Source organism: Nannospalax galili, unplaced genomic scaffold (assembly GCF_000622305.1).
Source record: "Nannospalax galili isolate Female #2095 unplaced genomic scaffold, S.galili_v1.0 scaffold388, whole genome shotgun sequence".
NCBI classification, from domain to species: domain Eukaryota; kingdom Metazoa; phylum Chordata; class Mammalia; order Rodentia; family Spalacidae; genus Nannospalax; species Nannospalax galili.
The window spans coordinates 1500757-1517279 of NW_008360304.1; the positions used below are offsets into that span (position 1 = coordinate 1500757).

The 16523-nt window shown below is 40.0% G+C and overlaps 1 protein-coding gene across 8 annotated transcripts in view; it reads left to right on the forward strand.

Moving 5' to 3' along the window:
* LOC103726770 (zinc finger MYM-type protein 5) overlaps positions 1-16523 on the forward strand; it is a 32763-nt gene that overhangs the window by 5556 nt on the left and 10684 nt on the right. For all 8 annotated transcript variants that reach the window (XR_003847973.1, XM_029559254.1, XM_029559253.1 and 5 more), the window contains 2 exons: positions 6845-7325; positions 7558-7648. Coding sequence is in view for 7 of the 8 variants with exons in the window: in XM_029559254.1 (XP_029415114.1) it covers positions 6921-7325; positions 7558-7648 (496 nt within the window). In the remaining variant the exon portion in view is untranslated. The remainder of the gene's footprint in view (positions 1-6844; positions 7326-7557; positions 7649-16523) is intronic.

Here is a 16523-nt window from a genome sequence, read left to right on the forward strand (position 1 = left end):
GCAGAGACCAGAAGAGGGTGTTGGATCCCCTGGAACTGGAGTTACAGATGATTGTTAGCTGCCATGTAGGTGCTGGGACTTGAACCCTGGTCCTCTAGAAAGCCCCTAATTTTTTTTTTTTCTTTTTGAGACAGGGTCTCCCCGTAGCCCCAGCTGGCCTGGAACTCACTATATAGACTAGGCTGGCCTTGAACTCACAGAGATCCACCTGCCTCAGTCTCCCAAGTGCTGGGAGTAAAGGCATGCACCGTCTTGCCCAGCTAAAAAAAATTTTTTTTTATTGCATTTTACTTATTTTCTACCAGAAGAGAACATAGAATATAGAGTCTATCTAGTAGAGGATACTATGAAGTCAGTTACAGATCTTTTCCAGAAATTCTTTTCTGTTTTAAGTATATTCATACATAGAAATGACTAAAAGAATTGGTGTATTTACTATCCGTAGGTTTATTTACATTGAATTATTGCCTCTTTCCTTTGAAAATTAACCTCTGAAATAAAGGTAATGGACAAATGTTAGTCATGATCCTAATTTTTTTCTTCTCTCTAAACCTTTTAAGCTAGTCCCTTATATTTTTGTTCATTAGTTGTTTTGGGGGGGAGAGTTGGGTTTTTGTTTTGTTTTTGTGTTTCTGTGCTTTGGTGGTACTGGGAAATGAACCCAGGGCCTCTCAGACGGTAGTTAAGCACCCTAGCACTGAACTATCAGTATTCCTGCTCCTGGCCAGAAACTTGCTGTGCTGTCATTGAAGTTGTGATCCCATTGCTTCAGCCTTCCAAGTATTAGGATTACAAGATGTGTGCCACCATGTCTGAGTGTATTTTTTGTTTTAAACAGGGTCTCATTTATCCCAGGCTGGCCTTGAAATTGCTGTATAGCCAAGGATGACCTTGAAGTTCTGATTCCACTGCCCCCACCACTTCAGTGCTGGATCTATAGGCATGTGCCACCACACTCAGTGTTATGTCTGTAGTCCCTGAGAACTTACTGGCCAGCCAGCCTAAGAGAAATGGCAAGCTTCAGGTTCAGAGACCCTATCAAAAAAATACGGTAAAAGGAATAGAAGAAGACCCCAATTCTTCTTGGCCTCCCTTTGTGCATGCACTGGTGCAGGCACCCAAACCCACACTAAAAATAAAAATAAATAAATGTTGCTAGGAGTTGTGAAGCATATTTGTAATCATAGGAGGATCACTGCAAATGGTCTGATTGTGAGGCTATGTAACTAGGCTCTATCTCAAAACAAAAAGTGTGTATAGAATGTCTATAGAAAATCTTTGCTCACTATATCTGACAGGGAGTTAATATCTAGGATTTATAAAGAACTAAAAATTAAACACCAAGGATGCAAATTTTCTACTCAAATGAAGGAATGAACACAAAGTTCTCAAAAGAAGTACAAATGACCTAGAAATATATGAAAGAATGTTCACTATCTTTAGCCATCAGAAGAATGCAAATTAAAGCTTTATTGAAGATAAGCATGGTGGCACACACCTGTAGTTCCAGTACTTAAGAGACTGAGGCAGGAGGAACACTGCTAATTCAAGGCCAACCTGTACTACTAATGAATGAGAAAGACCTTTTCTCTGAAAACGAAAAAGGAAAACAGAAGGGGGAGGGAATCAACAAAAAAATACTATCGAAGGAGGATTCTGGAGAAAAAAAAGCTTTATACTTTTGGTGCAGCCACTACAGAAATAAGTTTGGAAGGTCCCTCAGACAACTAAAGATAAGGGACTGGAGAAATGGTTCAGCAGTTAAAAGCACTGGCTGCTCTTGCAGAGGACCTAGGTTTGGTTCCCAGCACCCATTAGGTGGCTAACAACTGTCCTTAACTCCTTTCCAGGGGATCTGATGCCCTATCCTGGCCTCCACGGCATGTCATGCATGTGATGCACTTTTATACATTCATGCAAAACACTCATACACACCAAATAAAAATAATTAAAAAAAATAAGTGGATGAAGTTGGATATACCTCTCTGCTTGTCTACCATGAGGTGAACTGCTTTGCTCCACTGCATGCTCCCCACCCTGATTTTCATCCCACCCCCCCCATCCCCAGTACAGGAAGCAACTGAGTCAAGTGACTCTGGCCTGAAATTGCTGAAACTCCTAATGTGTTTCTGAGAAAAAGCTGAACACACCCAGAAAATAGTTCTATCATCTTTATGACACAAAGTTGAGCATGCTCTTTTCTGTTTGCTATTTTATGTGTATGAGTGTTATGCCTGCATGTGTGTAAGTGCACCCGTGCTGTGCAGTACCTGCAGAGGACAGAAGAGGATGTTGGAGCTCCTGCAACTGGAGTTATGGGCAGTTGTTAGCCACCTTGCAGGTGCTGGGATTCGAACCCAGGTCTTCTGCAAGAACAGCAGTTAACCAGTGCTGTTAACCACTGAGCTGTCTCACCAACCCTCTCCTGTGTGCTGTTTTAATGTTTCACACTTGTACTCCATGTTCCTGAGCTAAGTATGTGCATGAATGATCTTTTTGTCATTCTGCCTTGAGCAACAACCTTAAACTAATTGTGCTCAATAATTTATAATTTAAATTGAGTATGCCTGGAAAGTCTCCTCTCAAAGTACTTTCCCATAGCTCCCAGAGTAAAATCTTCACATTTTGTTGGAATAGTGCAATGCTTTTGAAATAATTCCTTACCTGTTGCAGGAATAAAATTCCCCACTCCAAGAAAAAAAAAAAAGATGAAATGTGGCATATGCATTTACATACATATACACAGTTTTACACAATGAAAGTTTTATTTAACACACAGAAATCAAACTTAACCTTCAAGAAAATGGATCTCTCATCTTCAACTGGAGATGATCATTTGAAGTGAAATGATCCAGACTCAGACACTTATACCATGTTTTCTTATGGAATATACATTTAAGAGTACGTGTGTACAAATATGAGTATGTCTGTACATACACACACAGCTGTGGGTGGTAGTACACACCTTTAATTCCAGCCCTGGGGAGGCAGAGGCAGGTGGGTCTCTGAGTTGGAGGTCAACCAGGGCTACATAATGAGACCTTGTCTAAAAGAAAAGAGAAAAAGAAAAATGCATACACACAGGCACATAGGACATGCAAGTAGAAAGGGACTAGGTAAAGAGTGAAAAGGTCTGGAGACACAGGACGAGAGGGAAGACAGATACTGTATTTTGATACTGAGAATCTATATATATAGATGTGAAAACAGGAGACTTCATGGGTTAAGAAGGGGACAAGAAGTGGTAATGGGGATAATGATATCTGTATATATGTACATATATACATATATATATATATATATGAAAGATGCCGATTACTTTGTATACTAAAATTTTAAAGGATAAATGTTATCAGATGTGATTGTTCATGCCTTTATCCTCCAGGTCTTAGGAGGTTGAGGTAGGATTATGAATTTGAGGACAGCTTCCTTTTAATCTTAGGTAGGTGTGCTGGATAGCTTTAGTGTCAACTTGACACACCTGGGTTGAGGGAGCCTCAATCGGGGAATTGCCTCTATTGGACTGGCCTGTGGCCATGTCTGAGGGGCATCTTCTTGATGAGTGATGTGGGAGGGCCCAGCCCACTGTGGGTGGTGCCATCCCTGGGCAGGTGGGCCTGTGTTGCATAAGAAAGCAGGCTGAGCAGGAGCCGAGGGAGCAAGCCTGTAAGCAGCGTTCCTCCATGGCCTGTGCTCCAGCTCCTGCTTCCAGGTTCCTGCCCTGAGTTCCTACCTTGGGCTCCCTGATGAACTGCGACCTGGGAGATGTAAGACAAATAAACCATTTCCTCCCCAAGTTGGTACTGGTCAGAATGTTTTGTCACAGCAATGAAGAACAAACTAAGACAGTAGGGAAATGCTGTCTCAAAGAGAATAATAAAAAATAGTACCTATTATACATCTATAAATTCTACCAATTACAATTAGGAAAGTTTTAAAATAAAAATGCTAGTCTTTTTTTTTTTTTTAAACTAAAGTTCTCATTGTCTAGCCCTGGCTGGCCTGAAGCTTACATTGTAGACCAGGATGGCCTTGAACTTGTTGCCCCCTGAGTGCTGGGGTTATAGACATATGCCACCAAATCAAGCTAATGAAATAACTACATTCATTTCCCACCCCATTCATTCTGTTGAGATTCTGCTACACTGAAAAAAGTGAGGCTAGCAATGTGTAAAGCTCCCTGAAACATGTCATTTCTGCATGCTTGTAAACATTCTAATTGTAGTTTTGCCTTCTTGTTATTAAGGCAGAGATGATTTTTATGCATGATTAATTTCACTATTACCTGTACCAAACCTTAAATAGTCTTTTGTTTGCTTAAGAGCTATGCTTCTTTAGTTATTCATTAGCTGTTTCAGCTACTATTTCTCTTCTGGCCTCATTCATATAGTCTCGTATATAGGTACAGAAAAATGTTCATTGAATAGTTAAGAATTTATAGCTTATTGGGGCTGGAGAGATGGTTCAGTGGTTAGAACACTTGCAGTTCTTGGAACGGACCTGGGTTCAGTTCCTAGCCTTCACATAGCATCTATCAACAACCATCTGTAACTCCAGTTCCAGGGGATCCAGTGCCCCCTTCTAGCCTCCACGGACATCCACGTGTATGGAGTGCACATAAACTCATGCAGGCATGCACACAAACATGACATAATTAGTAATCTTAAAAAAATGATTTGTGGCTTATTGGGTTTAGTCTTACTCAAGTTTACATGCAATTGAAATTGCGTCTTTAAGCCTCAGTTTCCTTCTCTGTTAGAAGGAGCAAATTACACTTGTCCTGCGGTTTTGGGATTTGATATACAAAGCTTTTGAAAAAGCCAAACAGAATAGCTCACTCCTGTAATCCCAACTTTGAAGAGCAGGAAGATTGTACTACTCTAGGTCTGTTTGGTATAGGTAGGTTAACCCTGTTTTTAGTAAGCAAAACAAAACAAAAACCCCAAACAAAACCCAGGAAACCTTGACTGGAAAAAAGGGAGTTAAGCTTCCTAGAAAAAGACAAGAAAGAAGGCCAGGCATAGTGCACATGCCTTTAATCCCAGCACTTGCAAGGCAGATATCTGTGAGTTCTAGGCCAACCTGGTCTACATAGTGAGGTATAGGCCACTTGAGGCTACAGGGAGACCCTGTCTCAAAAAGACAAAAAAGAGAAAAAGACAAGAAAGACTCAAAGATATAATTGCATTGTGGTGTTCGAAGTAGAGAATTTGGAAAAAAAATCCCCCAAAACTTAGAAAAGACACTAGTAAAATAGAGATTATGGACACTATAGTAAATAAAAGCATATAGAATATAGCTATTATATTCAGACCTTGAGTTACTGGTACTTAATAGAAGTTTGTTTCTTTTACTTTTTAAAAATATATTTTTATGTGTATGAGTATATTACCTGCATGAATTTAAGTACACCTATGTTGTGCAATGCCCGCAGAGGTCAGAAGAGGGCATCATATCCTTTGGAACTGGAGCTATGGATGATTATTAGCTATCATGTGGGTTTGGGAACTGAACCTGGGTCCTCTGCAGCAGCAGCCAGTGCTCTTAACTGCTGAGCCATTGCTACAGCCCTTTTTAAATTTATTTTTTTGAGACAGGGTCTTACTTTATAGCCTTGACTGGCCTGGAACTCATTATGTAGACCAGGCTGGCTTTGAACTGACAGAGATCTGCCTGTCTCTGTCTCCTGAGTGCTGGGACTAAAGGTGGGTGCTACCACACCCAGCTTAAAATGTTTCCTTTTTAAAGATTTATTTATTTATATTTTATGTGTATGAGTGTTTTGCCTGCATGTATATAAGTGTGTCATGTACAGTATCCATGGAGGCCAGAAGAGGGAGTTAGATTCCCTGGAATTGGAGTTACAGATGGTTGTTAGGGGCTGGAGAGATGGCTCAGTGGTTAAGAGCATTGGCTGCTCTTGCAGAGGACCTGGGTTTGATTCCTAGCACCCGCATGGCAGCTAACAACCATCCATAACTCCATTACCAGGGGAATCCAATGCCATCTCTGACCTCTGCAGGCATTGTACAACATAGGTACACTTATATGCAGGCAATACACTCATACCCCTAAAATAAAAATAATAAAAATTTAAAAAATACAAAGAGATGGTTGTTAACTACCATATGGATTCTGGGAACTGAACCTGGGTTCTCTGGAAGAGCAACAATGCTTGTAACCACTGGGCCATCTCTACAGACCCCTTAAAGTTTGACTTTTAATTGTGTGTGTGTGTGTCTGTGTGTGTGTGTGTAGGAATGTGCATGTGTGAGTGCAGGCGCCCATGGAGTTCCAGAAGAAGCTGTTCGATTCCCTGGAAGTAGAGTTACAGATGTTTTTAAGCTGCCTCACGTGGGTGTTGGGAGTTAAACTCAGGTCCTCTGCAAGAGCGTTAGGTGATAAAACCGTTAGCCATTTCTCCAGCCCACATTTTGTTGCTATTTTTTAATTCAAAGAAAGTTTAGACTATTCTTATTGAGTGGAGAGTAACTTAACATGAGCACTTATTGAATGTTTAAAAAGACTTTTTTAGTGGAATGTGGGGGTGTATTCCTTTAGTTACAGCACTCAGGAGGCAGAGGGAGGTGGATCTTTGTGAGTTCGAGGGCACCCTGGTCTATATAAATTCCAGCCCAGCCAGAGCTACAGGGAAACCAAAAAAAAATTTAAAAAAAAACTTTCAAATCACATAATTTACATCAAACGCCACAAAAAAGTAAACATTAAATAGATAACAGGAAAAACTGAGTATCACGCATATAATTTTTAAATTTTACCAGTACTATTACATTGCAGCAAAATGGAGGGGGGAAAACCCACTTTTTTTCTTTGTTTCTTACAGGTATGGCGTGGATAAATATTCAGTGGGAGGATTAGAGTTAACTGCACAGACTTATCCTTTATTGGGGAATACGGCCATGGCAACTTGCCTCACAGATGTGGATTCTTTTGGTGATCCAGCTAGTTCTGTAGTCAGTACATCTAGAAACTCACCAATGGAAGATGATGATGTTGTGTTTATTGAATCAATACAACCTCCACTTTGTGCTCCAGCAGTAGCTGATGAAAGAAACTTTGTATTTATGTCACCAAAACATGAAAAGTCACCAGGAAATTATTATCCAATAATTCTGCCTTCAAGAGAATTGACTTCTCAGAAGGGAAATATATGTGAAACAATTGTTATTGATGATGAAGAGGACATAGAAACAGTTGGAAAGAAGGAGAAAAATTCTACCAATTTTACTGAATGGAGACCTTATAGAAATAAAAATAGTCCCAAAGATTTGGATTTCATCACTTCCAGTCTGTCAAGAAGTAAGGTAAATTCAGCGATGGGTTATAGTGGTATCACTACAGAATTGACTCTGATGTTACTGACATTACAACTTTAGAAACAGGTATAATCTCTGAATGCTGGGCAAGATATGAACTTAATGATTACACATGTAACATCACTATAGAGTACCAACTTGGGAGATGTCACTAAAGGACTTCAGTCAAGTATTTCTGGTGTTAATATACAAACATACACCCCATCCTTTAACTTCACAGACCAAGACTGGAGTAGGACCTTTTAATCCTGGTAGGATGAATGTGGCAGATGTACTTCAGAATGGAAGATTTACAACTCATCCCAATCCTGGTAAGCAGTAAAATGTATTATTTGCTTACTACTCAAATAAATAGACTTAGCTGTTCTGGGGGGGTGGGGTGGGGAGGGGGTGGTACCTAAAGAGTGAAGGTGTCTTCTATTGCTCTGTACCTTTTTTTTTTTGGTTTTTTGAGACAGGGTCTCCCTGTGGCCTCAGCTGGCCTGGAACTCACTATATAGACCAAGCTGGCGCTGATTTCACAGAAATCTGCCTCTGCCTCTGCCTCCCAAGTGCTGGCATTAAAGGTATGTGCCACCACACCTGACTCACTGTACCTTACTTTTTGACCTAGGATTTTTCCCTGAACCTAGGGTTCACCAATTTAGCTAGCCTGGTTAGTCAACAAGCCCCAGGGATCCCCATCTCTGCTTCTTTGGTGCAGAGATTACAGATGAATACTGCTATACTTGGCCTTTTTTTTTTCTTTTTTTTTTAGCTTTTTGATGTTTATGTGTGTTTTACCTACATGTATGTAAGTTTACCACATGTGTGCAGTGCCCATGGAGGTCAGAAAAGGGCATCAGATCCCCCTGGAACTGGAGTTATGGATGGTTATTAACTGCCATGTAGGTGCTAGGAACTGAACCACTGAGCTATCTCACCAGCCCCCTGAAAGTAGTTTTAAGTGTACTTGGATTTATTTTTTACCTTTTGCAGTGGTGAGAGTCAAATCCAGGGCTTTGTCCATGGTAGGTAAGCACTATACTACTAAGCTACATCCTTAAACCTCCTTGGATTTATTTTTGTTATCCCCTTATGTCATTCATTTAAAACTTTATCTTAGAGCTGGAAAGGTTAGGGTTAGGGTTAGGGTTAGGGCTTAGCCAATAAAACACTTGGTTAGAAACCTGAGTTTGGATCTTCAGGACACAGTTGAGACTACAGTGGTGATATCCTGACCTACATGGCAAGACCCTGTCCCAAGAAGCAGAAAATGTTTTAGGACCAATGTTGATGGTTTTCCTCTGATCTTCATATACATGCTGGGTACATAAGTACACATGCAAACACACCCAGAACACCCACAAAATAACCTATTGTTTTATATTTCTGAAACTTCATCATCATATTAAATAATACTTTTTTTTTTTTTTTTGAGACAGGTTTCCCTGTAGTGCCAGCTGGCTTGGAACTTGCTATATAGACCAGTCTGGCCTTGATCTCAAAGAGACCTGCATGCTTCTGCCTCCCAAGTGGTGGGATTAAAGGCTTTAGCTACCATGCCTGATTCTTACTACTTACTAAACATGTAACAAGATGAGAAGAACTAAATAACTCACTCAACGCTCATAAATGAAACAGAATGTAGGCACAGTAGGACTGGCCAAATATCATAGCTACTGGGAGACTGAGGCAAGAACATAATGAGTTTGAGGCCAGCCTGGGCAGGATAGCAAGACCCTATCTGGAGGAGAGAATAAAAAAGAAAACCAAGGACTGGAGAATGGTTCAGTGGTTAAGAGCACTGGTTGCAGCTGGGTGTGGTGGTACACACCTTTAATCCCAGCACTTAGGAGGCAGAGGTAGGTGGATCTTAGAGTTCAAGGCCAGCCTGGTCTACGTAGTAAGTTCCAGGCCAGCTGGGGCTATAGGGAGACCCTGTCTGAAAAAGACCAAAAAAAAAAAAAAAAACTGGTTGCTCTCAGAGAACCTGAGTTTCAGTGCCCAGCACCCATGTGGTGGCTCACAACCAGCTATAACTCCAATTCCGAAGGATATAGCTCCCTCTTTTGGCCTCCATGGGCATTACATGACACAAGTGCACTTATATATATGCAAGCAAAACACTCATACACATAAAATATAAATAAATATATATTAAAAGTTTAAAAAGTGGAACAAATATTTCCTTCTGAGAGTGGCAGAGTTTCTGGCCCCATATTAAGATATTTTATCTTTTAAGAATGTCAGCAAAATGTCTTCTCTTAAACTACAGTATTTATTACAATGAATTTTTATTGCCTATCAAGTGTGGACTAAATTTACAACATTCCTGTGTTCTCAGTTCTCTAAATGTATGTTTTTGAGGACAAGCTACAGAATTATATCATGTGTATGTACACACCTGTGGGCTCACAGTGTCAGATCAGGGGACAACATGCAGCAGTTCTGTCATTGCACTTGTTGGTCCTGAGATGGAACAGAGGTGGTCAGGCTCGGCAGCAAACACTTTTACCCTCAGAACCATCTCTCAGGCCCTAGTTAAATTTTATCTTGAATTCCAAAGAGAATGTTCTTCAAGTTATCAGGTGAAAGGTGATATGTTAAAAGCTTTCATGGAAGTAAAGTCACTTCTAAAGCAATAGAAGGGGCTGGAGAGAGGACTCAATGCTTAAGAGTACATACTGGGCTCTTGGAGAGGACCCAGGTTTGGTTCCCGGCACCCACATTGTAGTTTACAACTGTTTGTAACTCCAGTTCCAGGGGATCTAACTCCCTCTTCTTGCCTCCGTGGACCCTGCAGGCATCTGATACACTTAAATTCAGTTCATTCAACCAACGCTCATACCATAAAATAAAAGTAAAGCAATATAAAAGGCATAAATTTGTCTGGCGTGGTGGCGCACACCTTTGATCCCAGCACTCAGGAGGCAGAGGTAGGCAGATCTCTGTGAGTTCAAGGCCAGCCTGGTCTTCATAGTGAGTTCCAGGACAGCTGGGGCTACAGAGAGACCCTGTCTCAAAAAGACCAAAAAAAAAAAAAATTTTCTAAAGAAACATTTAATGAGGTTTATGGGGGTGATGGGGGGAGATAATGCAGAAGTTCTATATACTTAAGTTTGAGATGAATGAGCTTATCTATCCAATTGTCTGTGGTAATTGCACATGAGCATGAGTCTGTTATTCATGTGAACATGCTAATGCATTGTGGCCCCCATAGGCCTTGAATTTGTAATCCTCCTACCTCAGCCTCTCTTCTTATTGGACTTACAGAGCTCTGCCACAAGCCTGGCTAACTACTTCCTGTTCACATAGAAGGTTTTCTCATTCCCTTTCTCTCCATCTATGTAAGAATAACAGGGATTTCTGGAGTTGAATTATAATTAAATCTAGGTCTCATAGGTCTATATTTCATCATGTAAAATTGTGTCTTCGTAGGCTAAAATTCTGGATTTTATTTTATTGAAGTAGGATTATGTTCACTAGAGTGGATGTTGAAGTCATTTAATTCTTTAAGTCTTAGGGCAAACTGATATCACATGCTTTAACATAAACATAAAAAAAAAAAACCCATGACAGAGCTGGGTGGTACATGCCCTTAGTCTTGGCCCTTGAAGGCAGAGGTAGGTGGATCTCTGTGAGATTGAGGCCAGCCTGGTGTACATAGCAAGTTCTAGACTAGCTGGGGTAACAGGGAGATCTGTCTCAAAAAACCAAAACCAAGGGATGGAGAGATAGCTCAGTGGTTAAGAGCACTGGCTGCTCTTCTAGAGGATCTGGGTTCGGTTCCCAGCACCCACATTGTGGCTAACAACCATTTGTAACTCCAATTCCAGGGGATCAGATGCCCACTTCTGACCTCCATGGGCATTATACAACATGGGTATACTTACATGCAGGCAGTACACTCATACACAAAATTTAAAATAATATTAAAAAACGAGAACAAAAGTCCCCATGACAGCATGACAGAAAAGACTTACAAAAATTCTTCTTGCCATCCTTTTAGATTTAGTTTTGTATTATAAACATTTCTAGCCATGGTAATAATTCTAAGTTGGTGTTTTCATTTTTGTTTTTGGTCTTTTTGCAATAGGGTCACCCTGTAGCCCCAAGCCAGCCTGGTACTCAACATGTAGATCAGGCTGGCCTCAAGCTCACAGAGATCCTCCTGCTTCTGCCTCACAGTGCTGGGGCTAAAGACATGCACTGCCACACCCAGCTGATTCTAAGAAGTTTTATTTCCAAGAACTAGAGAGATTCCTATCTCTCTACCAAGAATAGGAAATATTTAAAATAGGGGCTGGAGAGATGGCTCAATGGTTAAGAACACTGACTGTTCTTGCAGAAGACCTGGGTTCGAATCCCAGCACCCACATGGCAGCTAACAACTGTGTGTAACTCCAGTTCCATGGGCTCCAACAGCCTTTTCTGTCCTCCGCAGGCATTGCACGACACGAGTGCACTCACGTCTACATGCAGACAATACATGCATATACATAAAAATAATAAATAAAAAAAGGTATTTAAAATACCTAGCTGGGGAAATGACTCTGCAGGTAAAATGCTTGTTGCCTAAGCATGGGGTCAAATTTCCAATACCTAAAACCTACAGAAAAGCTGGTTAGGTGTGGCAGCCTGCCTGAAATTCCTGGATTTGGGAGGTGGAGTCAAGAGAATCCCTGGAGCAAGCTGGCTAGCCAGATAAAGTGAGCTTCAGATTCAGAGAGAGACCTTGCCTCAGTATATAAGGTAGATAACACCCAATGTCAACATTGGGCCTTAGACTTGCATGTATGCCTACACATATGTATACACTCACACATTTGAACATGGCATACACACACGTACACCACATAGAAATTTGAAGAAGAAAAAAAAAGATGTGTACATATATAAAATACCAATTGAAAGGCATCAGAGAGCCACAAATGAAATAAAAAAAAAAAAGTTCTAAGATCTACGAGAAGAAACATCAGAGAAAAGTTCTACTACTACTTGGACATCTGCTTTTATCTTACAATTGAGTGTTCATTTCTGGAAAAGTCTAGAGTTTTGAATAGGCACTATAGGGGCCCAAAAGAGGAGCTACTGGTTGAAACTCCCTTCCAACCTTTAAATTGAAATGCTAACCTCATTGAACTTTAGTCTTTTTGTTGTTGTTGTTGTTGCAGTTTTTCATATAAAAAATAACCATTATGCAAGAGTCTCCAGGTTTGGTTCCCAAAACCACAAATAAGTATATAATAAAACATAATGAGAGATAGGAGGCAGCACATTTTACAACCAAAATCAAGAGAATAAAGCTGATAATAGGAACACCCAGAGTTCAAGGTTTTTTCAAGACAATAGGGTACCAGGAACTAATTTTAAGAAAAATCTGTAGATTGAACCTGACTTAAGGTATGAGTGAGCTCTAATACATATCAGAGAAGTTATTCAGACTGATTCATAAACAAAAATTTAGAAAACAGCTGTGATAGTTGATGAAAAGGACTTGTAATTCGTGTTCTAGAAGACAGATGGAGCAGAAGAGGTACCTTTACAAATTGTAATCAGATTATCTATGAAACTTTTAAAAGACAGGTGCAGTTGGGCCTTATATAAATCTGTATTCTCAGCTACTCAGGGGGCTGAGTCAGGATGATTACAAGTTCAAGGCCAGCCTAGGCAGCTTACCAAGATATCTCTCTCTCTCAAAAAGTCAAAATAGGGCTGAGGATATAATTCAGTGGTAAAGCACTTGTCTAGCATGTGAGAAACCTAGGTTTAATTTCCAGTACCACCAAAAAAAGGGGGAAGGGGAGGACAAATGACATGTGTAATCATAGTAAAAAATTAGAAGCATTCCAGGTGTCTATTAGTATTTGTTAGCTATACAGTGAAATAATAGCAGTGAAAAGAAATGCAATGTAGATGCACTGTAGATAAACTACTCACAAAATATAGAGCTGAGTAAACATAAGAGTGCATACTGCTAATGTCCAGCAATATGGTGCACACATTGAATTCCAGGACTTTGGAGCCTGAAGCAGGTGGATCTCTGTGAGCTCCAGGCCAGCCTGATCTACACAGTGAGTTCCAGGCCAGCTGGAGCTATAGGGAGACCCTATAGCTCAAAAAGACCAAAAAAAAAAAAAAAACCCAAAACAATGTAACATTAAAAATATTATTTATTTTATGTATATGAATGTTTTGTATGCATTATATAAGTGGGCCACATGCATACAATGCCCATGGAGACCAGAAGAGTATGTTGGATCTCCTGGAACTGGTTGTGAGCCATCATGTGGATGCTGGGAATTGAACCCAGGTCTTCTGCAAAAGCAGCCAGTGTGCTTAACTGCTAAGCCATCTCTCAAGTCCCAAACAATGAAATCTGTAAAAACATTCTCTTTTATGGTTTCTATTTTGTTTCAGGTTTGGGTTTTTTCCTTTTCTTTTTTTTCTGCAGTGTTGAAGATTGAACCAAGACTCCCTTGCACATGCTATGCAGGCATTCTACCTGGGTATGATACCCCAGATCTGTAATCCTAGAAGTTGGAAAATGGTGACAGGAGTCACCAGAAGCTAAAGGCCATCCTTGAGCACATAATCAGTTTGAGGCCTTTCTGGGTTTCATGAGACCTGTCTCTATAGCCAGGTACGGTGGCATATGCCTGTAATCCTAGCATTCCAGAGGCAGAGCCAGAAGTTCTCAGCCAGTCTGGTCTACATAGTAAGTTTCAGGCTACCCAGGACTACAAAGACCCTGTCTCCTCTGCACCCCCAATAAAAGCTTTCTTCCACTGAAAGAAAGACACCAATGTTACATAAGTTGGCAACCAATAGGTTCTGTCATAAACATTAGCAACAGAATAAATTTATGATTTTCATATAGGTATGTAGGTATATATATAATAGGTATATAATTCATATACGTAAATCATAATAGGTATAATTTTAGTGTATCATGTTTTTGCAGCCATTCTTTTTGTTTTATAAAAATTGTACATATTTATGATACACAGTCTAATAAATGTGTTATCTTTTTATGTACACAAAAAATATTGAGCACTGATTAAACTTACCAGCAGACCAACACTAAAGATAAAGATTTTAGGCAGAGGAGTAAGTTGCAGGAGGAAATTAACACAAATTATACAATGGTTCTAGTACTTTCTAAAAACTTTTGTCTGAATTGTCTAACCTCTAGGTCTTAATTTCCCTTGTATATATTATACTGAAGTATTTAAGTATCTTCTGGTTTTAAAATGTATCCTAAAGATGGGACATGGAAATTTTTACTAAGACTTCAAGTTAAATAGAAGCACCAATACCACCCATCCCGAATTGGTTAATTAATTTGTTTAGAGATGGTGTATATAGCCCAGTCTGGTCTGGAAGTCTGTCATTCTGCTTCTAGCACTGGCATTACAGGCATGTACTACAATACCCAGCTAAAACCTTTTAATTAGGAATTTAAATGGTTGCAGTGTCAAAAAAGAACACTATTTGCCTTATTTGTATACCAAAACAAAAGTGATTTTTTTTTTTTGCTCTCTTAAGCAATAGAATAGTGATGTCTTATTTTCCTAGGTTTATATAAATATGTTCCCTTTAAGTATGGATAAATATACAAAATAAAACTATTTTGAAGTTTGAGGGGTTTTTTTTCCCTCCCATAATGACTATTTTTTTTAAATTATTTATTTGTATTTTATGTGTTTGGGTGTTTTGCCTGCATGTATGTAAGTGTACTGTGTATGTGCAATGCCTGTAGAGGCCAGAAAAGGGCATTGAATCCCTTGGAATTGGAGTTATAGACAGTTGTTAGCCGTCATATGGGTGCTGGGAACTGAATCCAGATGCTCTGCAAGAGCAGTTAGTGCTCTTAACCTCTGAGTCATCTCTCTTGCCCCCCACAATGACTGTTCTTATAATGGATTAATGTTTTATTTCTGCTGCTTCTTAAATCTCGTTTTTCATTGAAATTTAAATAATCAGAGTGTCCTTAGAGGGCAACTTCTGCTTAGTCTATGACTATGTATCTTATTTATTCCTTATGTCACTGAGGAATTAGGAAAACCAAGACAACAAGCTGAGAATTTAGCTCACTGGTAGAGCACTTACCTAGTATGTACATCCCCAACACAGAAAAGCAAGAACAACAAATCCATAGAGCTTAATCTAGTATGTTCAGGAGACAGATTTTGTCCCTGGGGAGTCTGACAGTAAATGATGTTTTACCACATTGTACAATACCAGGAACTACCATTTATTTTATTGTTGACACAGAGAAATATTCCTTAGAATGCAAAGTAGGTAGTTGTATAGATTACTTCTCTTGTACCTGTTATAAAATATCTGAAGGAAGCAACTTAAGGGAGTAAGGGTTTATTTTGACACATAGGTTGAGGGAATATAGTCCATTGTAGGAGAGAAAGATTTAATAGGACAATGCCAAGGCTGTAGGAGCCTGTGGCAGCTGCCTATAACACTTAGTTTTGTTTTGCTTTTGGAGACAGGGTCTTGCTATGGCAGCACAGGCTTGCCTTGAACTTGGAGTAATCCTCCTATTTTTGTTTCCAGCTTGCTGCAATTATAGATTGCACTACCATGCAGGGTGGTAATTGCTTCTTATGTGGTGGAAAGCAGAGAACAGAGACCCTGAACCAGGCTAGGCTACAGCCTTTAACCCTGCCCTTAATCCCAGTGTCCACCAGCTAGCCCCATATCTACTAGCTGGAGACCAACTTTTTAAAAAATATATTTTATTTATTTATTTTATTTTTTTGTCTTTTTGAGACAGGGTCTCCCTGTAGTCCCAGCTGACCTGAACTCACTATGTAGACCAGGCTGGCCTTGAACTCACAGAGATCCGCCTGCCTCTGCCTCCCAAGTGCTGGGACTAAAGGTGTACGCCACCACACCCAGCTTATTTATTATTTTTATTTTATGTATATGCGTATTGCCTGCATGTAGGTAAGTCTACCTTTGTTGTACAATGCCTGAGGAGGACAGAAGAGGCTCTTGGATCCCCAGGAGCTAGTTACGGACAGTTAGCTGCCATATGGATGCTGGGATTTGAACCCTGGTCTTCCATAAGAAGAGTCAGTGTTCATTAGGCTGGGTGTGGTGGCTCATGCCTTTAATCCCAGCCCTCGGGAGGCAGAGGCAGGTGGATCTCTGTGAGTTCAAGGCCAGCCTGGTCTACATAGTGAG